Here is a 22,752-nt window from a genome sequence, read left to right on the forward strand (position 1 = left end):
CTCTCTCCCTCCCACACACACACACACACACACACACACACATATGCACAGTGAGTTTGATCATTATTTAACCAGGTCAAATAGGCTTCAGAAGTCAAGTCTAGCGTCTATCCAATGCAGTTACTGTATGGCGAAAATACAATACAGTGGTCCCTCGCTATAACGCGGTTCACCTTTCGCGTCCTCGCAGTTTCGTGGATTTTTTTTTTAGTGCAATTTTGCATTCTTTTTTTTTTTTTTTTTTTTTTACAGCGCATTGTGTTCTGCGTCCTGATTGGCTAAGGGACAGTGGACCATTGTCAATCAATCTCCTCCGTGCCGTGTCTCCTGTACAGTACAGAATGCGTTCAGCTTGCCTAAAGTGTGTAGTGAGGGGTTTTACAGCCTTAAAACATCTATGATAATTGTAAAAAATAAAGCTGACTACTTTGCGGACTTCGCCTATTGCAGGTTATTTTTAGAACGTAACTCCCGCGATTAACGAGGGACCACTGTACATGGAGTTTTCCCATAATCATCCCTATCATCGTCTGTGAAAGTTTTTATTTACACATATTTCTTTCTCAAATCCATTGTATTCTGCCGCTACTTTCCAAATAATTATTTTGCTAACAACAAGCAAACACTGTGTTAAATACCTAGCTGGCTGTGCTTAGCCGGGGAAATTAATTAGTAGAAACACTGTCGCTTGCTGCTAAAGCAATGCCTGGTTAGCTAGCTTTGATGTCCATTTGTTATCTTTGTTCAAGGGCAACAACAGAAGTATTAAGAGGAGGAGAATCGCTACAAGTCTGGTGGTGTGTAACCTTCAACTTTCATGCTGTTTCATAATGTTCAGGTTATGAAAATGTGCCTTTTTCCAGATTAACAAAAATACAAAACCAAAAACATTGAAATATCATATATTGTTTTGGGAATGAGGATTTCTCCTATAGACATGCTTTTTTTTTTTTTTTTTTTTTTTATCTAGGAGTCTCAAGAATGCTAATAAATCAGAGACAAATGATGCCGTTCTTTTTGAAGTCTATTAGAGGAAATTTTAATTTAAAACAGCAGCCTATCAAACATTCAAGCAACACTTATCACAACCAGAAGTCATTAATAGAAGACAGACAGCAGTACAAGGCATAATCCCTATGTTAGCATGATAGGCCTTCAGACAAAAAAAGAAGGCACAACCAATTTACAAAAACAAATGTACAAAGGCAAACACATTATCTAGAGAAAGTTAAAAGGGATCCGAGGGCAATAAATGGAGAACAGAGGAGAACACTGAGGTAGAGAGATTACTGGGCTTGGAAGCAGCTGCAATTTTCAGAGAGTCCTTGAAAGGAATTATTGGGATAAAATGTCCAGTTTCAGAGTGCTTTGTAGCTCATTCCCGTTGCTGACAGCAGCAAAACAGGCCGAGGAGTGGCCCCATGAAGGACAGGTCTGTGCAGGAGGAAAGAACAATACACTTTTAAGTGACTGATAAAAACTGTCCACAGCACTTCTAGAAGCTACATTTTGCCCAAGTGGAAAAAAGGGAATAAATTGCAGAGGGATTTAGGTGAAAAACAATGGGAGGATAAATATCCCAGTTGTGACCAGTTTCTTTGCTGGGTGCTTTATTGCCTGGTAAAGTACCCGTCTTAGACTGCAGCATCACTGCACATCCATCAAAAGAGAGGAAGGCATTTGGTTGGAGTCTCGTCTCAGCTGTGTGGCACACAGGCAAATTTTCAGTGTTGTTATTTGGCTTTGGTATTAATTAGGAGCTTCAGCTGAGGCTCGTAAATCAGACTGGGCTCACACTAACACACGCACTTACACACAAGAAAGCATTCATGCCACCCACTAAGACTCAAAGTCCCTTTTTACACTCAAAAAAACATCCATTTTAATGTCATTTAGTCTCATGTTCATTGTTAAAACTGGGTTTTTCTTACAACAAGTGAAAAAATATGCCAGTGGGATGAGATAATCCCATTTGTTTCCAACGCTAATCAACTTCCAGAATGTTCATGAATCAAGTGTAATTTTCTTGGTACTAATAAGCTGATCAGCACTTTATTTGAAGGCGTGCTCATAAGAGTGGCAGCTTGCCATAAACTTTACCGAATGTTAATGAATGTTGTCATAAAGTGTCATTTGGTCAATTATGTCACTTTCTCTACAAAGCTGACATTGCTTGGGATGTCCCTGTCATGAAAGCTTGACATCAGCCAAGGTTATGACATTTGTCCTAAGTAGCCTCTTGTATCATCCCCCATGAAAAGCTGATGATTGGTGGGTCATGGTTATGAAAACTTAAGATTAGTCAAGGCACTACAACCTGTCATAAACATGACACAGCAGGTATACTTAGTTATTTGGTGGTGGTGGTGTAGCATCTGACTGCTGTTCTTGGAATACCAGACTGGAGCACAGGAACCCAGTACAAAAGCCCACTTGGACATGGAGGAAGCACACATGCTGGTTACACCCCGTCAAATAAAGTGTTATCAGATGGGAAACCTGTCTTTCTCTAGAGGTCTTCATGGGTCCACCCAAAGTTGAGGACCCGATGTCCAGGAACCCATATGGGTTCCAGGCCACGTTTTATCAATGTTAATCAAGTCCGGGTCGGATCTTGTTCTATTGTTACAGGTCCCTGTTGTGTTTAACATTATGGGCTCTAGTTTCCCGGCGCAGCACGGGGTGGCGCAGTGAGGCGAACCCCGCGCAGAGCTAGTTTCGACCGGTGAAACGGCAGAGGCAGACAGTGTCCAAGTTTCGCAGGCGGAGGTTCGCCGAGATGGGAGTGGCGGCGCAGCGGGGGGAGGTGCCGACAGATTCGGCTTGGCACAGTGACAGTTTCGTGCTAAAAGGCTTCGCCGAGGTGCACCTAAAGCTCGCCATCTGAAACCACGTCTACTTTCAGTGCAAGGCGGAGCGGAGCCGGCGCAGTGGAAGTTTGGCTGGCTGGCGCACATCACCAAAACCTCACAATCAGCACAAACGGTGCCAATCTCCTTTGATCTGACATCAGCTGTGACGGGACAGTTGATATGGAGATATATGTATGTGCTGATTGTGATAGTAGCATTGAATAGTGTTTTTTTCGGTATTTATTGCATCGTTCATGTGCCTGACATTCTGGAAGCCTGCCTGTGAGGTTTTGGTGACATGTCCGCACTGCTCCCCGGTCTCCGCTCCACGCCTGTCTCCTGAGCTCCGCTCCACCTGCGGCAATAGACCTCCATGTCAGCTGTGTAAACTTTCATTACGCCTTCGCGCAGCGCATTTTAAAGGCAAGGACAGGGGCTCATTTGATTGGTTAAATGTGAATCGGCTGTGTCAAACCCACTCCACGCCTTCTCTCCTCCCTTGCGCCGGTAGGAGGGACGGCGGAGTACTTGTGCCACCGAGAACGGCGTGCCAACCTTGGAAAATCCGCCTGGCCACACCCAGTTGGCGAAGCGCATCTGCGCTACGCCCCCGCCTTGCCTGGTCTGCGAAACTAGAGCCCTATGTGTAGTACCTTAGTGCACCCGAGATGACCCAGCCATGATCAGACAGCGCCGACCATGCTCGAAGTGAGTGTGTTGTAACTTGCACCACTGTAACATTAGCAGCCATGGAAACGAACGAGCACTCTTGATCATAGTTCAAAAGGGCAAATAGTCAAAGTTATCTTTATTATGCTGGATGCAACAAAACTGCAAAGCTGATTCTAAATGAGTCATGTTTGTCATCTGTCACTGTGACAGCAAGTGGACTTTTAAGCTGAAATAATGAGTGGATTAGCCATGCTGTTTCAGCAAGAGAGGAATAACAGAAAAACTCAATGTATTTTACTGTCTTGGCAAGGAGGGAGGATTATGTGCGTCATGGTCAGGCACAGGGGAGAGGGCTACTAATGTCAGATACAAAGTTTTGTTTTGACAACTTGTAAATTAACACTAACTTATTAATATCAATCAGCTGTGAAACTGACCCGTGAAGACCTCTACCTTATTCCGCCTTGTTTCGGTGTATTCGTACTTGTTTCCAGACAAATTCATGAAACAAGTGAAACTGCATTAAGTGGGATTATCTCATTCCACTAGCAGATTTTTGCATGAGAGTTTTGCAAGAAAAACTCCATTTTAGGATTGGATATGAAGACCTCCCTTTCTGGTTTATCCCACATTAGGACACGCCAGCGTTCCTCACACTCTTGCCTTGATGTTGCTCGGTATTCCCAGGGCCTTGTGGCTGTCAAAATAAAGGTGTTACACCACATGTCTATTATCTAAGTGAAACCACTGTGAATAACCTCCCTGTTTCATCAAACTCACTTTGTGTCAACCTCTGAGGAAGCTATCCAGACAGTTTGCTGTGTCCTATGCCACATCCTGTCAACATACATCACAACGCTTAGAGGAGAGGAGAGGACAGGAAGAAAGCATTCTGTGGCAACACAACTCGGTGGGTGCCTGAGTGAGTCTGTGAGGTCCACATCCATTTTCCATTCCTGTAGCACTCCCTCCTTCATTTCTTCAATTTTTGCCTCTCTGTTCCTCTAAAATCCCTCTCAGCTCCCAAATTCTAATCTACACTCCTCCACCCTGGCCCACCACGCTGGCTCAGGTCTTTTATGGGTGTCAAGGCATTTACACGTTCATCTGAGCTCATGAATTATGAATGGCCTCCTCATTAATTAGTAAGTAGCTGCGCCTGTGCAGGGCTGGGAGAAAACATACTTAATTACATTCATATTTCAGAATTGGGTAAAAAACTAATCTGAGTTTGGTATTTATGAATAAAAGATGGCACGTAACGAACAGCGGGTGGGGATGTAGGAACAAGGCACTTAAATATTTACTAAACACAGTCTCAGCCTGCATTCACTAACGAGAAGCTGTTCAGGGAGCAGGGGGCTCTATCAAAGAGCACGTTTGACCTCACACGTTACACACACACTGAACACACACATGTCTGTGACACACACCCATTGCAAGCCAGGTAGAGGTAATGCTCTGTACAGTTGACTGGAATGTGAAAGCTGTTACGGTGTTTTGGACTGCTTTTTTAGATGCAATTATGCAGACGTGCAATTTCTCTTCGAAAATGCCAAAGGCGCTTGCATGTATCTAATGATGTTGTTCTCCTTCCTCCCAATAAATACAGAGGCATCTGCAAAGCAAATGACAGCATAGAAATACTCAATGGGAAGAGGGTTTTTTTTAATAGTCTGTGTGCCTTTATATGTAGCATGTGTGAGAGTGTGTGAGTTAATAACACGTGTGTCATTAAAGCAGTAGCCAGGAGAGGGCATTTAGGCCGAGCCGAAGAGTGTGTGATCAGCGCAGCGAGACGCCAGCGTCTGTCCTGCCGTCACACTCCGCTGGCCCCTCAGCGTGTGTCTCTCATTACTGTCTCCGCTCTGGGACACACTCACACCCAGTCATACACACACACGCACACACACACACACACACACACACACACACACACACACACACACACACACACACACAGAATCGCACATGTACACACGAACCATTTATTGAACATCTAAATGTTAATTTGACTTTCTTTGGGGGGAAAAAGCAATTAAGGGCCTAAACGTGTCAGTGTTTTTTTTCCTCTCTCACTCCTCTGATTCAAACGAGGGATCATTCATCTTGTGAAAATAAGTGTCATCCTCTCCCCTCTCATTAGTCTGGGGGAGCAAATCTGAGAGACGAGGAGTAGAGATGGGAGAGGGAGGGATTGGGAGAGATAGAAAAAGAGAGGAGGGTGAAAGGATTGAGAGAAAAATGGATACATGAAGAGGAAAGTGAGAGGAAGGGGGCTGGGAGGAGGAGGGGAGGAGAGAGAGAGACAGAGAGGAGAGATAGCCCTTGTCTTTCAGAGTTCACGATTTGCTGTCAAACCCTGAGGCATGTGAGGAAAAGCACAGATCCATCTATATGGGTAATTCTTCAATTTGGGTAACTTTTCAGTCCCTGGCCTAAAATTTCATGAAAAAAATTAAAATCATATTAGGTTTTGTCACATTTGCTAAGTAGCAATAAAATTAACCCTGAACTTTTTTTATTGTCTCTTTGTCATGTATTTTTATACGTTTTTAAATGTGTTTTATGTCAAATTTTCAGTGCTTTGGCCATGTCCCCAGCCCAGAGTGTGGTACTTCAACTATGTTATAAAGTGAAAAAAAGTTTAAAAATAACTAAATTTTTACATTATACTTCTTCAAAACAAGTTGAATAAATAAATTTCACATAGATATTTCATTTTAATGTGCCATATGTGGGTTTTCTCAAACAAAATATGGCTGTCCCTAAGTACTGTGGTCATTACCATCACTTTGAACAAATCACAGAATAATAAAGGTTTTCCAAAATCAGTTCACTTCACTCATCTGCATATGGGAAGAGGCAGATGAGCACATGGCTGTAAAGAGGAAAGTTTTACATTTTGATCATCAGAAATGTAAATAAATTCAAGATTTATATAGGGTGACAGTAGAGTATGTTTATTACACGTCATTACCAAATAAGCTTCAATGTTGTTATTTTAGTGTAGTTTTATGAAAATTTGCTCTGTTTGTGTGTAACTAGAGTGCATTTTATGTTAGCTGTTGGGTTAGCCTTACCAAGTCATACAATGAGCTATTTTTTACCAGGAAAGTAAGAAATGTCATTACCATCACACGTCATTACCACCACACAATAAGCTGTGATGGTAAAGACAAAGTGTGGTGGTAATGACATTTCTTTTTTTTTCTTGCCTCATACTCAATGATTTTTCCTTATTTAATGGAGATAACTGAGTAAAGATAAAATTCACAGATATATTATCAATGTCTAGTACACATTTTGACTATTTTGACACTGGAGTTTTAGATGCGGTCAATTTGGGCCCTGGCTTCTATAAAACATATGTGTCTGTCTTTGGGCTCTAGTTTCCCGGCGCAGCGCGGGGTGGCACAGTGAGACAGTTTGCAAGTTTCGCAGACGGAGGTGCGCCAAGATGGGAGTGGCGTTGCAGCAGGGGGAGGTGCCGACAGATTCAGCTTGGCGCAGTGACAGTTTCGTGCCAAAAGGCTTCGCCGAGGTGCGCCAAATGCTCGCCATCTGAAACCGGCCCTGCGTTCCAAATCGCATACTTATACTTTTTACTTTTAGTATGTACTGCAGCTGCCCTTACAAAGTATGTAGTTTAGTATGAAATATGCATGCATATGCATACTATTGGGACACACTACATACATCGTCCCTGAAGACCGGCCCTCTCGCTCACTTCCGCCGCCGTGCGTATAGCGGCAAATTTGAATGTTGTTGTCAAAATGCCGGTGCTGTTTCATACTGTCCTGTCCTTTGTCATATTTCTGATCTTCTGTCTTCCTGTCTCTTCTGCTGTCACTGAGCGAGTTTTGTGCGATATGTGTGTTTTGTTGTCGTCCATATGTGGGTGTGGCCTGTACACGCAACTCAGTCAGTGCGACGTAACGTCCGCTGCACAAAGGATTGTGGGTCAGAATGGCCAGAGCAGCATGCTGAAATCCATACTGCGAAATCTGACCGGATGTAGTAGAACATCCTGGTACTCTTGGCATAGTGCATCTGACATACTATGTATTGGGACACACTAAATCTTTTTTTTCCCTACTAAATAGTATGATAGTATGAGTATTGGAACGCAGGGCAAGTCTACTTTCCGCGCAAGGCGGAGCGGAGCCGGCGCAGTGGAAGTTTGGCTGACTGCCGCACACGTCACCAAAACCTCACAATCAGCACAAACCGTGCCAATCTCCTTTGATCTGACATCAGTTGTGACGGGACAGTTGATATGGAGATATATGTATGTGCTGATTGAGATTGTAGCATTGAATAGTGTTTTTTTGTCGGTATTTATTGCATCGTTAATGTGCCTGACATTCCGGAAGCCTGCCTGTGAGGTTTTGGTGACGTGTCCGCACTGCTCGCCGGTCTCCGCTCCGCGCCTGTCTCCTGTGCTCCGCTCCGCCTGCGGCAATAGACCTCCATGTCAGCTGTGTAAACTTTCATTACGCCTTCACGCAGCGCATTTTAAAGGCGAGGACAGGGGCTCATTTGATTGGTTAAATGTGAATCGGCTGTGCCAAACCCACTCCACGCCTTCTCTCCTCCCTTGCGCCGGTAGGAGGAACGGCGGAGTACTTGCGCCACCGAGAACGGCGTGCCAAACTTGCAAAATCCACCTGGCCACACCCAGTTGGCGAAGCGCATCTGCGCTACGCCCCCGCCTCGCCAGGTCTGCGAAACTAGAGCCCTTTGTCTGTGTGTGTGTGTGTGTGTGTGTGTGTGTGTGTGTGTGTGATTTTCTGGAGGTTTAACCCCAAGGATAATATGTGTTAAAATTTTAAAATAACAGCTGTGTTAAATAACTCCATTATAACATTACTGAATAACATTTTTCTGCACCAGTTCATAAATATTATGTCTGAATATTTTATAAAGGCCTCACGTGTCATTTAAAATAAATTCATACATTTTCTCTTAATAGGCTACAGTTAATTCAACATGGCACCAAAAACAACTGCGCAAAGGTCAAAAACATTAACGTTAACTGTTTTGTAACAAGGTAATAAACATTTTCTATTTCAAAAGGTGGATTTAATTCATTTTTACATTAGCTGTTTGTATCAAATGTCATTACCAAAACATTTTGTCATTACCGCAACACACAGTCATTACCACCACAGAGCATATTTTTTGAGAAAAACAAATTTATTAAATAATTTCTATATATTTATTTTGTATTTGTGAGAATTTAACATTTTTTCTTAACATTTTATCCAAAAAATATATAAATTATTAATGTACTGAAAGCATAAATTGAATTGTCAGAGTAGCATCTAACATAATATTGAAATATCAGAACAAACAACCCCTATAAATATGTTTAAAATGAAATAAAAATCATTCTCAGCACAGCTTAGTCAAAATTAATGTTTGAAATTACATGCAATGTTTTAAAAACACCATATTTTCATGTTGTTTTGAAAAATAATTCATTATTTGATGATGTGATGGTAATGACGTTTTGTCCTGACATCTTGGAAAAACCTATAAATATATTAATATATCTGAAATAAATGGTCACAACCATCCACAAGAATGAATTCCTGAGAAAATAAAAGCAATATTCAGATGGATAAAAATATGTTTCTACAAGTTGTATTTTCTTACAATTTAAGAAGTCAAAAGTTCCCTCAATTGAAGAATTACCCATATGTGTGTGTGTGTGTGTAATATGTGTGTAACACACACACACACACACACGCACACACACACACACACACACACACACATATATATATATATATATATATATATATACATATATATTTATTACAAACACACAGAGAGCCATCTATGAGCTTTAACATGTATGCAGATGGACAGGCTCTCATTCAAAGAGCTCCCAACAGGGCCTGGAGTGTGTAATTACCAAGCATGTCTTCCATGTTAGATTACATGTTGCTGTCGGCCATAAGCATCCCCCAGGAGCCAGCTTGACAGCTCCCTGCTAACATGCACACACACACACACACACACACACACTCACACTGAAACACACATGTGTGCGCACACACACACACACACACACACACATTGAAACACACATAGAAACATATACAAACAGTGTCCTGGAATACTCAAGCCCTACAGCATAAGTGCAGTTAAATATAACTGTTTGTATTTTAAAGAGAAAAATATACTGGATATTGACTGGTACAGGTGTGGACACGCAGTCTGCAGTTTTAAAACCTTGTTTTTCTGAAAGCAAGTGAAAAAAATCTAGTAGCTGGATACGATAATTGACTTGTTTCTAGTGCAGCTTCATTCCTTTCAGTTTTCTCCAGTAACAAGTGTAGCAGAATGAGGCAGATCAGCCCACTAGTATCAAGAAAACACACTTGACTCAAGATTTTTGTTCACTTGTTTTCAGAAAAACAAGATTTCAAGACTCAATATGAGGTTAAATGAGTTAATGTCATACACAGACATACAAATTTCACACAAACATAAAATGAGTGACAGCTTTTCTATTCCAAAGACCTGCACATGCTTGGTGAGCGATTTATCAGCAAGAATCAACATGAGCAGTACATCTGAGGTCGGAGAACACACACGTCGCTTCGCTTCTCTTTCCTCGTTAGACGATGCTCCCATCCCGTTCTCCTCAAATCCCAATTAAAAGCTCATTTTCTCTCCCAGCTTGCTAGGCCTGCTTGTAATCATGATTAATATCAGGAATTACAGTGGGGACCACTGCCAGTCGCCAGCATTGATTTGGTGCATTTGGACCTAGCCTTTAAAATAATACACACTAATTGGTTGATTTATCTTCCATGTTGAGGACCAGCTGTGGTTATGGCATTGCAATCAGGGATCATGGAGAAAGAGCAGCGTGAGGAAGATAGAGAAGTATAGACAGAAGGACAGAGAGATACAGAGTAAGAGATGGTGGAGGAGTTTGGTCAAAAGCAGTGTTTCTTATTCCATCTCAGCCGGGGCGTTTTCATAACCATCAGCCGGAGTAGTAGTGGTCGTTTGTGGAATCACATTACTCCCGCCTCCTCTAAATTAATTAATTAAAAAGGCTCTTGGAGAACATGCAAATTTAATGAAGCTCCACAGAGGAGGGATTTGGGAATTGTTTGGCAAATTACCTGCTTGTTAGCACAGGGTCAAAGAGAGAGTTACTGCTCAGACACACAGCCAGAAGAAGAGCAATTGACCTTCACTGCTGTTGAGTGAGCGCAGGTAATAATTAGGAGATTAGGAAAACAAAGCACTTGGAGTCAATATTGTTGCGGGATTTTGAGAGAGGTAATCGAGTCTCATCTGAAAAAGCTGTTGATTGTCTCACCGCGACAAACATGTTATGTGTTGATTTTTTTCTCTGTCTCTCTCTCTCTTCTCTGCTATTGTTGCGCTGTCAAGAGCATAATATCTACTGTAAAACAAGAAAATCTGAGAAAACGGAATCTGTCTCCTAAAGTCTCTCTTCCTCTCTGTCTGTGCGCGGGTCATACTAGGACAAAGGCAGAGACGTGAAAGCATCTATTTACCCAGAGTCAACAGCAGAGAGATGGATACCCAAGCCCAGTCACGTCTGCTATTTATCTTGTCAATCACAACGGAGCACATTTGCAGGAACAGACAGCACAGAATGTGGACCAATCATTCCACACAAAATACATCTGTGCAGGCCCCAACTCCCTTGAGCACGGTTCATTTTGCTGCATTTAAAATCAAGTGATTTTCTATTTTTTTCAATCTCCACGCTCTATTTCATCTAGAATTGATAAGGGGGGTCACTGTCCCAGTAGGTGGGAGATGAGACTGTGCGGTGCTGGTGTGACACAGATGTGATCTGGACAAGTCACGGCAGTAATGAGCCAGAGCACTGGCTGTGTAAGTGTGTGTCGACGTCTGTGTATTTGTGTGTGTTTGTATGTAAGTATTGGGGTCATGGACTGCCCCTTGGGAAATAAGGAAATATCATCACGCATAAAACCCTAAGGGTAACATAGCAACAGGAGTCATCGGGTCATCTGTTGAAGAGAACAGGCATGGTTTTATCTCTAAAGGTAGAGCAAGGATTTACTGTTCAATTAAAAAAAATGGGCATGCCACTAAAGTTTAAGAAAGGTTAAATGCATAGCTGTAAGAAATATACTGTAAAGGTTCCTGTCTAATGTGTGAACATGTGATAAATGGAAATTGGAATTATATGGATGGATTGTGTCAGCTCTGCAGCTCTAGTAGGTTTGAAGGACAAAAATGGCTCTCATTTTGGTGTTGAGCCACCCATTCACATTTCTCCCCCGTTTCTCCTCATCTACAGTGCCAAGATGCTATTTCCTCATGCTGATTGTTCATGTTCCCCGGTGGGATGTCTGTGGTGAACCAGTGACACTGCCACAGGCCATAATCGAATATGTTTGACTCCAATGGAGCTTTAATGATGAGGGGAGCTCATTAGCTAGTGGTTTTATGTTAAAGCAGTCTGAGAGATTGACTCAAAGAGCAGGAAATCAATGCAGAAGACTAATACCAGGAGAAATGAGGCGCTGGGTTAGATAGGTCACCTGTCAGCCTGACACTATGAACTCTAACCTTTGACCTCTAATTGAGATAAATGGCTGTCAATCATCTTGTGTGTCACATTTGACAATCATCTAAGACCCATTTCCAGGGCAGGAGCTGTCCCTGGAACAGGAACCAGGCACCCTTACCCCTGTTTACACTGGAGGAACCACTCCTTCTCCATTTTGGTGTTGTCAGATGCATGAAAAATGACTGGACACCTCTTTTGTTCTTGCATTAAGTTTGCTGTTAGTGTGTTGGTGCTGGAAACACAGCCACACAAGAGCTTAGATTACTGGGTCTTACCCCTGCAAGAGGGTTCCAGGGGCAAGACCCAGGAACCTTGGCCCCAGTACTTTTTGGAGGAAAAGGGACCGACTGGATGGGTGGCTTTTTTGGAGGAAACATTTTTGTGACAAAAGGGATAGTTCAACCAAAATTTTGCTGATTATTTGATTCCGTGATTGCCATTGTGACTGCCTTGCCATTTCCCCTACAACAACACATGCAACTGAAGCTTTTGTGAAGAGTGCAGCTGCACTTCTACTTTCCAGCCCATTTTGAAATGATTGCTACCTGCTACAGTCATCATTGTTAATGGTCAGTTTCTACATGGAGTCATGCTGGCTGAGAGCACTTATGGCCATGCCTTCTCCAGAAAAAGGCCCCTGACAACAAGTGTTCTTGAAAGCCTTGAGTGTCCTTTCAGCGAGTGCCCTGAAGCTGGGGGCCACACCAGGCTGGGTCGGTGTGCAGTGACTGAGTGTGGTCAGCTACATACAGTAGCGTGTGCTCCACCAGATCTTCGCTCACAGAGGCCTGATTACTGTGAACAGATGGCAGCATCAACAACACAACAACACCCAGCATAATTACAGCCCAGGAACCGTTCCTTTTCAATTACAGCTAATGAGACAAGAGGCCACTCCGGCACCCACCCGCCTTCTTCACTCTAATTCTAGCCCCCCCCCCTGCTCTGACAAGTGGCTTCAATCACTGTAGAGCTGCATGGAGGAGCTGCAGGTAGCGGAAACATAGAAACTAAACAGATATGCATGTGTTTGAAAAGAAATAGATGCACACACACAGAGCCACACTCAGACATATAAACATACCTAGTCAGACAACCTGTACTGACATAGACATACAGTGTGAAATTAGATCTGCAGACATCCCCCTCCTCAAGGGGCACAAATGCAGTAATTAAAACAATCTCCAACCTAGCAGCTTTCTGAGTTCTGTGGGGAAACAGCACCAAACATAGCAGCTAAAAAACACACCACACGCTCACATACAGTGAATGTAGTGCCTACACATGGGGCACTCACATGCAGGCTTGCATGTGTGCTTACAAGCACATTCACAAAACACACACACATCCTGTGGCATCCTTGTACACATGGATAATAGGTCACTTATAGTGCTTATCTTGTTTGCCTTGGCTTCTGTAAGAAGCTGCCTGATGTTACCTATAAACCCCGAGCTTTTAAGCACACAACACAACACACACACACACACACACACACACACACACACACACACACACAAACACACACTCCTTGCCTTGAGGTTGTAAGTGAAGCAGAATAAGAGCAAAGAAAGCAACAGTTACATCACTGCATCTTTATTAGAAGAAGCTATTACCCCTTGAACTCTGAATTCCCCTTAAACTTCCCCTTAACAGTTTTTTCCCTCATCTTTACCTCCTGATTGCAATGCTTCATTGGAGCTATATCACAATTATTTTTGAGTAAAATATTCTACAACCCAAGATGCCATAAAACGTTGGCTGCATCATTACATAAAATATAAAATATCTAGATGTCTTATGCATGATTTTATACACAATTCTCTGTAATTCAGCAAGACATATTTGGTATCTTTGGAAACCTTTGGATCTCCTCTGTAAGATCAAATAAAGTTCTGTGGGTTTGAATCAAAACTCAGTTGTGAAGATAAACTGACTGCTGGGACCGGCAAGGTTGAAGACACTGAATTATTCTTGCCTCTGCTATGTCCAGTAAAAAAAAAAATCTGTATAACATTTAGTGGTGCGGACCCCCATAAAACTGAATATGAAAAATGGAGAGTGGAGCACATCTGTCTTTAATCTCATAATAAAAAAACTTGGCATGTGACGGTCTGCATTTGCTGGTTTAGACAACAGTTCGTTCAGAGCCAATGTATTGTGATCAGCATGGGTGTCATTTCAGAGTACCTTTACTGCAAAAATGAGTAAGATCATGACTTTGAATGTGTTGGATCACTGTGTGCTCTTGTAGGTGTGTGTGTGTGATCTCTCTTCCACCACCTCCTCCTCCCCTCCAAGGTCTCCCGTTCTCTCTTGGTGGTAATTTACAGCCGCCCAGCAAATGAGTTCTTCCGGAGGCAGACGTCACCGCACTCTATCACACTCGAGCTTGTCATCTGTTACCAGGAACACTCCCACAATATTGGCCATAAAACTGCTCACCGGTTCCATAATAATGCAATGGCAGGATGGCTCCAGCCATGTGAAGGACATGGCGAGTCTGTGGCTTTAATTTAAACACTCATGGACACCTCTTGAGGAACGAGAACGCCCTTAGTATCATTCAGGGCAAGGTCACAAAGTGTTTCTTGAGTGAAGAAATCTCCACTATATCTACAACTCTCACGTTCAAGACAAATATAATTTCTGCTACACCCTACACCGCCACATTTTTTTCATTGCCTTGCCTAACTGAGTAATTGCAACTTTTGCTACAAAACTGTTTTTCTTGGGATGAATTCATTGCTTTAAACCCAAAAATAAACATAATTTGATAGAGAATTACAGCCATAGCTATCTGATCGAATCTCTACTGCAAAAGCAACAACACTGACAACTCAATGTTGGGAAATGTGAGAGAGCTCCCAAAGTAGCCGTGGCCTTGGACACAGGGGCCTTTTCTTGTGAAGTTTCCCCAGAGTCAGGTTTCTGAACCACGGGAGGACAGTTGTAAAGACGGGGATGTACTGGTAGAGATGGGAGCTGTGAACTGGAACTGGGTTTGGTGCACTGTGTGTGTTTGAGTGAATGTATGGAGCAGTCTTAAGCCAGCTGGAGTGTGACTGATTGACTTTGATAAGGTCAGCCACAGGAGCCCCTATTGTCACACAGTCAGGGCCCCCTGCCAACCCCACTGTCATCTGCACTGGCACACTGCTGCTCCATGCTTTACACACACAAACTTCCACACACTGTACATGGATGGACATTCACACAAATACATTCTGGCTACACAAAAATGCACAGTGCTCGCAAGCTCACACACACTCAGTCGTAAATGTGTTTGCTGGCAGATGGAAAAGCCAGTAAATCTGTTTGGCTCAGTACTTATTGTCTAAATGGCAGCTCTACTTCAGGAAAAAACTCTCTGACTGAATCTCTTTCTGTCAGTCTGTCCATAAAAGTCTCTGTTTGATAGTCTGTGTTGTCCCTCCAAGAATTAATGGAGGCCTTTTTGTGAGTACGGCCAACATGTTTAATTTAGTGGTAGCATTTCTGGAAAAAAAAGTAATTGTCCCAGGTCAAAAATATGAGCATTTGCTTGCAGTTTGATTTGACTATTTGACTATTAAAAATGCTCTAATGAGGGTGAAGATGATTTCATTTTGAAAGAACTTTGGGTTTCACTTGTAGTAAAAGTGACAGAATAACTCGGGTCAGATTTACAGCAGTGTTTGTCTGTGAATTTCTCAGAAATCTTAGGATGGCAAAATTACCAATTTGAAGCAGAGTCTCTATCAGTCAGTCAAGCTGTCTCGGTAACTTAGTGCCCTGCTGCTGTGACTTTGCACGGGGCAGAGTTATTGGAATCCTCCCCTTTTCCTCTGCGCCTCTCCAGCAAAAGCTGCTAATTGCATTTTGAGTGATTATCACCATGAGGCTGTAAATCACCAACCAAGTGAACTGGAGGGACAGAGAGATAGAGGGTGCGTGCAAGAGATAGAGATGGAGAAGATGATGAAGTTCGAGACGAGACAAGGGAAGACATCAAAATGTGAGTGACAGACTGTTCTCAAACTTACAAAGCTAGTTTAAATCCTCCTTGGGCCCATGCAGCTACGTCTACATTTCATTGGGCCCACTGTGCACACCAGACAGACAGCTAAATCACCTGTTCACAGTCCCTAAGCAATTGTTTATCGTTCTAGTGTCTGCTGTAGTGGGGACAGAATCACAGTAAAGTCTCCAATGGGACCCATTTGCACTGGAGAGAGTGGAAAGCTGGCCACTTATTGACACTCCTCTCTCTAATGTCTTAGTTTATAGCATCATATGAGGCTTTGATTGAGAGGTTTTCTGTCCTATAATGTGTGTGTGTGTGTGTGTGTGTGTGTGTGTGTGTGTGTCTGTGTGTCTGTGTGGCTGAGGGCTCTGCCCCACACTGTCCCAGCGGGATGGGTGGATCTGGTTAGCCACACACACATTTTCCGACAAGAAGTGGACCAAACCCGTTGAATGAGAGGATGGGGACATTTCCGTTCATTCTCAACAGGGTGAACACACACAAACATACACACATTCCATTCACACCTGCCCATGTGTAAGGCCATCTCAAACAAGGTAATGACACAGACACACACACACACACACGCATACACACATACACACATACACACACACATACACACTCGTGCCTTCACACATGCAACAACACATTTGTCCTCAATTTAACCTCTTTCCTGTCATCATGCATGCTTGTCCTGACAGGATGGCCTGTGTAACATCTTTTTTATGGCTCCAGCAGAAAGAACACCACCCATGATATCAACTGATGTCTTTTAGTGGGTCAGTATGGGGACACAACCAATATTATTTTTACACTTTACTACTTCCATGTCTTAGAGAGATATACCAGAAAGGCCTCATCTGGCGTAATTCATCTACAACCTATCCTCCTTTTTTTCAGTAACGCTCTCCTCCTCATATGACTAACACACACTCAACTTACAGGAAGTTGACACAGCCAGTGCCAGGCGGCGGGGCGATCCAGACGAAACTGAAGCTGGTGGAGGGCTGGTGGCTGACATGGGACGCCACCACGCTGCACACAAACTGGGTTCCACCAAACTGTCGCTCTGGCATCACACCTGGTAGAGAGACAAAGACAGTGTGTGTCAAATCAAACCAGTTTGGAGGCTGACAAGAACGTTGAAAAAAAAGAAAAATCATGATTGTCTTGGTGACATTAGGGCAGAAAGATATTTGCAACTCACATAATAACATACACAACTTATAGGGAATGGAACCTCATATTCAGTGCAGAGGGACAGTGCAGGACTACACATACAATATACATAATAATATGATATAATATGATATACACCAATACATTCAGAATTCTGTCATTGCCCTGAAAATCTGGGCGTTACAGAAAGTCAAGGTGCTATACTGCTAGCTGCTCCATCCATGTTGCTCCACTGAAGGTGTGCAATTAAAGTACGGTGCAAATATGGTGTCTATGTGAAGCACTTTGTGCATCTTGCTTGAAAAGTGCTATACAAATAAAATTATTATTAATGTTGCTACGTCACTTCAGCGGTGCATGGATCACTGTGCTGGAGGGCAGGATACGTGTATTCAGTGGTTATTTTTCCCAAAACACTGGAATATCCCTTAAAGATCACCTGTACCAATGGGCTTATGATGTGCCATCCATCTGGCCTCATTTGAAATACATTATTTAAAAAAAAAAAAAAAAAAAAAAATCCTCTTGGAGATGGAGTAACATAGGGCAGAGTGCTTAAACTTTTTCTTTTTTTTTTTTTTATTTTACTAAGCTGCAGATCTATGTATGTTTCTTAGGTATTAGATTGTTTAGAAGTGAACTCTAACACTGACAAATAAATTCAAAGTGGTGAGATAATGTTACAGAAAAAACATTTACATTTATGGTTATCATAACAATTTCTAGTAAATTCAATTATAGTGAATTGAAATGACTCCCCAGTTTGCTTCCTCAAGGAATCCTGGGGGGCTTTGGACCTCTCTTTGAAAACCACCAACCCAGACTGTAATAAAAATATAAAGTGATGGGCCGACCAGATTAGAGCAGATATAGGTAGAGAGCCAGGCGGTCCTAGGTGACATATGGCAGGAGGTGTGGGGGCAGTACTGCACTCCTCCTTGCACTCCTCCAGGCCTCCCTCTCTTTCCCTTTCGCTTTTTGTGTCCTCCCTCCCTCCCTTGTCTAACCAACTATCACTTTCCCCTCCTTGTCTTCCTCCTGGTTCTGCTTCTATTACTTCCTCCCTCTCTCCCTCTCTCTCTCTCTCTCTCTCTCTCTCTCTCACTTTACGTCCACCTTCCCTTCATTGCTGTACCTCTCTCCTTTCAACATTTGTCCTTCTCTTCCTCCCTCCTCTCTGCTCCCTCCCTGTGAGCTGACACCATGTAACGGTGCTCTTATTAATGAGAGCCCGTGTCCGGCTATGATTGCACCGGTGGAATGACATCATGTCACACAATCTTTCCTTCATAATGCAGTGGGCAAGGGCAGGACACAGCTGGCATCCATCTATCACTGTACTGACATTCAGGATGGTTTAATAATTTACTGTAACAACTAAACACATACACACAATGTGAGGAACAGAACATCTGCAATTCGCAGACAAGATAATCAGAGCATTCTTTGCAACCCTACAACACCGGGTCAACACAGTGTGGTCCAGTGCACACAGAATGAACACTTTCAGCCAGTTTAAAAATGTATGCAGGACTCCATCTGTGTATGGATGTGCTCTGTGCTGCTTTGGTCTGCCGGCTGGCCTCTGCTCCTCTTACATTAACCTGCAAAGACAATCCTCTCCTTTCTCTAGATTGGCAATGAGTCCCTGAGAACACAACGGACAGAGATTAATGGCACCCAAACGAAGTTTCACTATCACCTGAATGTATCTGCAAAGACTGTGTCTGTGTGTGTGTGTCTCTGTGTGTGTGTGTGTGTGCATGTAGACATGCAGTTGTTATATTTTAACTGTATTCACATCGAAAGTTTAGCCCACTAGAAATGACTCAAAGAGAAATTGCTCAAACCTCACAGATTACATCTATAAATATCCACAACAGTGTCAGCTGCACCATAAGTGTTTCTGTTTGATTGAGCAAGCTTTGTGTGTGTGTGTGTATTTGTGTCTTATGAAGAGAGAGGGGGAGTGAGAAAGAAAGAAAAAGAGAGAGAAAGAGAGAGAGAGAGAGAGAGAGAGAGAGAGAGAGAGAGAGAGAGAGAGCACAGGTTTGCACCATTGTACAGTTTTATGTAAGCGTCATTCTTATAAACATATATACACGTACCTACACAGATACACACCTAAACATATGCACTGTGTGTGTGCTTGGTGTGTGTGTGTGCTTGGTGAGTGTGTGTGTGTGTGTGTGTGTGTGTGTGTGTGTTGTTTGCCAGATTTACGAGGTACTCAGCAGAGCAGCCTATTACCATGCTGAGGAGCTGTTGCTGTGTAATAACAGACTGAGATGTAATCACCCACTAATAGTAATGCTGCTCTCCAATCACTTCGGTTACAACCTCACTGCTTGATGGCAATTTACTGTAAAAAAAAAAAAAAAAAAAAAAAAAAAAAGGCAAAAACACATGCAAACACACATGTACACACACAGAGAAACTTATGACATAAGCCTCATAATCATCATCACAGAATACTGTGTAGGGCTGTAATGATGCTGATCCTGTCAACACCCTGAACATACAGAACACCAGAAAATGTTTCTATGCTGTTTTTACACAGCACTTAGGGAAGCATGCTTTCACATTCCCTTACATCCGTCTCCCGTACACACACACACACACACACGTGTAAGCACACACAATTGAAGACTGCCATTTCCATGACAATTACATCGCTGTCACATGCCATGCAATTACTGCCCCAACCATGGCAGTCAAGACACCGGCTTCAGCAGTAAAGTGTCCAATTTAGAGGCAGCCGAAGAGAACCGAAGTGCTGTGAGTCTCTCTCACCGCTCTGCCGCGGTGCAATTTGAGAATCCCCGCAGAATGTGCATAATGCAAGCTTAGTTCTCATGGCCGTGGAAAGACTATCTAGACAGTGGCGAAGAGAGAGAGAGCCAGAGACAGAGGGGCAGAGACAGAAAAGAAAGGTGATGGAAGCGAGAGTAAAAGGTCTGCAGCCAGCGTGGACAGCAGAATATAATCAGCAGTTCTCCAGAGAAATGCCCAACTTTACAGAGCTGTCACCCATTGCAGGGAAAAAAAAGCTCAAACCCCAAACCAACCATGGAGATAGTTTTTCACATTCACAATGATGACACAATCTTGCAATACAAGCATTATTAAATTACCAAGGGTTACTGTATCTCCTGTTCAAGCAAGAGAATTAGCAAACATTGGGAATAACGGAAACAAGCACAGAACTGAATGTTTGAAAGAAAAATTGAGTCAGCAAAGGGGAGAAAATACAGTGAGAAAATGAGGGAATGAAAGAAGACAGAAAGTGAAGAGAGATAGAGAGAGAGAGAGAGTGTGAGGGAGGAAGGGAGGTTACAGAAAAAGGAAAGCAGAAAGCGGTTAGGCTAGGGTGAAGATGAAAAGGCAGACTGATGCACTCCAGGACACAACGGCACTGGGACTCGACACCGCTCACAGAATTTCTATTCCCTATTGCAAAATACACTCAGGCGTAAAAATGCAAATACAGAACTAGTCCCTTTCATGTCCGCGTGTGGAGAGAGAGGGAGAGAGAGAGAGAGAAAAATCACTATTATTCAATGGGATCCAAATCCCAAATGTTCCAGTTAAGCAACAAGCTGTAGTGAAACCAGAAGAAAAAAAAACAAAAACAAAGAGTACTGCCGTGCCTGGGTCTTTCCAGGGAGATGAGCAGAACAAAGTAGAATAGATCAGGAGACAGAGTGAAAGAGAGAAAAACAAAGACTTTGTGTAATGCAAACAGATAACGGAGCCCTTCCTGTGTCCTTATACACTGGGGTCATGCAAATTGCACAAACAATTCATCAAACGACTCTTTGCTGAGTTGATCTCTGAGGTCTTTTTATCAAATGTATCCAGTATTTCACAGATATGACACGTCACATTTCAAATATCCACATACTTTGACTTTGCTTTGCCTTATTGTTTGTTTTCTCTGTCAGTATTTTTGCTTGGTTTAGCTGTTTTTGTTATAATCTCTCTCTCAGTCTGATTCAGTGATGCTAATAGAAAATAGAATTTTTTTTTAATGTGTGTTTTTTGAAATAAGAAATGATGCACTGCAAAAAAATCTCCACTCTCAAAGTCATTTAGTCTCATATTCAGTTTCAACATCAGTAACAACAAATCAGCAATTACAAAAGGTCTATGAGTGGGCTGAGATAACCCACTTGTTTCCAGGTGTCATTTTCTTGATACTAATTTGTTTGGAGCTGATCTGCCTTATTTTGCCTTGCTTCAACATATTCATACTTGTTCCCAGAAAAAATCATGAAACAAGTGACCCTGCCTTGGAAACAAGATTTTAAGACTGAGTACGAGGCCAAACGATGTACAGTGAATATTTTTTGCAGTGCATTATTTATCATTTTCTAAAGGAGTACACAGTCAGCAGCACATAGGAAAAACTTAACTAACCATCCTTGCTAATGAAGTGACATTGACAAAAGTTGAAGCGAGGGTACAAGAGCCACTGGTGATGCATCCCTATTGCATGTTAGATAATTAATCAGAAATAACTTCTAATTCAATAACCTGCCAAAAGAAGACCTTGGGGAATTGTTGCAACCGCACATCCACACTGATACACACGCATGCACATGCAAGCACTCACCCGTACGTGCACGCACACACACACCCAGTTCTTTCACATGCAGATTTGGCACTTACAAGCTGTCGGCAGTGATTAATGGCAAAGGAAGGTGACCTGCTAACTCCCACGGTATGGCTGGGCATTGCATGTTTCACGAATGTGGTACACACGCCTAACACCAGACACAAACTCACACAAGCCATGTGAGGGACCATACCATGTACAAATATACATACACACACAGAGGCATGCGGAGATACACAGATATGTCTATACGTCCACACCCAGGCATGTCTGCGCACACACCGAAAGCCAGGAAGTGGGCGTGTAAGGATTTTAAGGGTCAGATGCTGCTGGTTGTAAGGTTGACACCACAACATCAATCTCCACTGGTAATTGTAATGACTTTTTCAAGTACGCCATAAAAAGGAAGTGGGAGGTTCACCGCCTCTTGTAATTCATATTCAGTCTTCCCTTGTCTCCAGTAAGGAAGAAATCTCCATATTTTTCTCTCCCGTCTATTCTTGTTGCTGTTGAATATGTAAACACTGCCACTCATCTCCATCTCTGTCTTCCTCAACATCTCACTTCTTTGGTCCTGGCCTGTATGTCTGTCTTTATCTCTTTCAATCTCACTTTGCAAAGCTAATGAGTTTTCCACAGCCAAGCTTGAAACAAGTCAAATAGATGGAGAGAGAATTCTCCCCGATGGAGCAGATGGGCGATCGGTGGCTCAGCCTGGCAGTGGCTTCTCTCTGCAGGGCCAGCGGGGGCCAGTCTAACTGGCATTAGCATAAATAGTGGAGCTTGGTGGCAGAGCCGCGAGGAATGGACAAGCACCATTTAG

General features: G+C 42.8%; 1 protein-coding gene across 1 annotated transcript in view; it reads right to left on the minus strand.

Moving 5' to 3' along the window:
• reln (reelin) overlaps positions 1-22,752 on the minus strand; it is a 112,447-nt gene that overhangs the window by 52,911 nt on the left and 36,784 nt on the right. The window contains exon 3 of the mRNA XM_030054501.1: positions 17,075-17,213. Within this exon, the coding sequence (XP_029910361.1) occupies positions 17,075-17,213 (139 nt within the window). The remainder of the gene's footprint in view (positions 1-17,074; positions 17,214-22,752) is intronic.

The sequence above is a fragment of the Myripristis murdjan genome, chromosome 6, assembly GCF_902150065.1.
Source record: "Myripristis murdjan chromosome 6, fMyrMur1.1, whole genome shotgun sequence".
Taxonomy (NCBI): domain Eukaryota; kingdom Metazoa; phylum Chordata; class Actinopteri; order Holocentriformes; family Holocentridae; genus Myripristis; species Myripristis murdjan.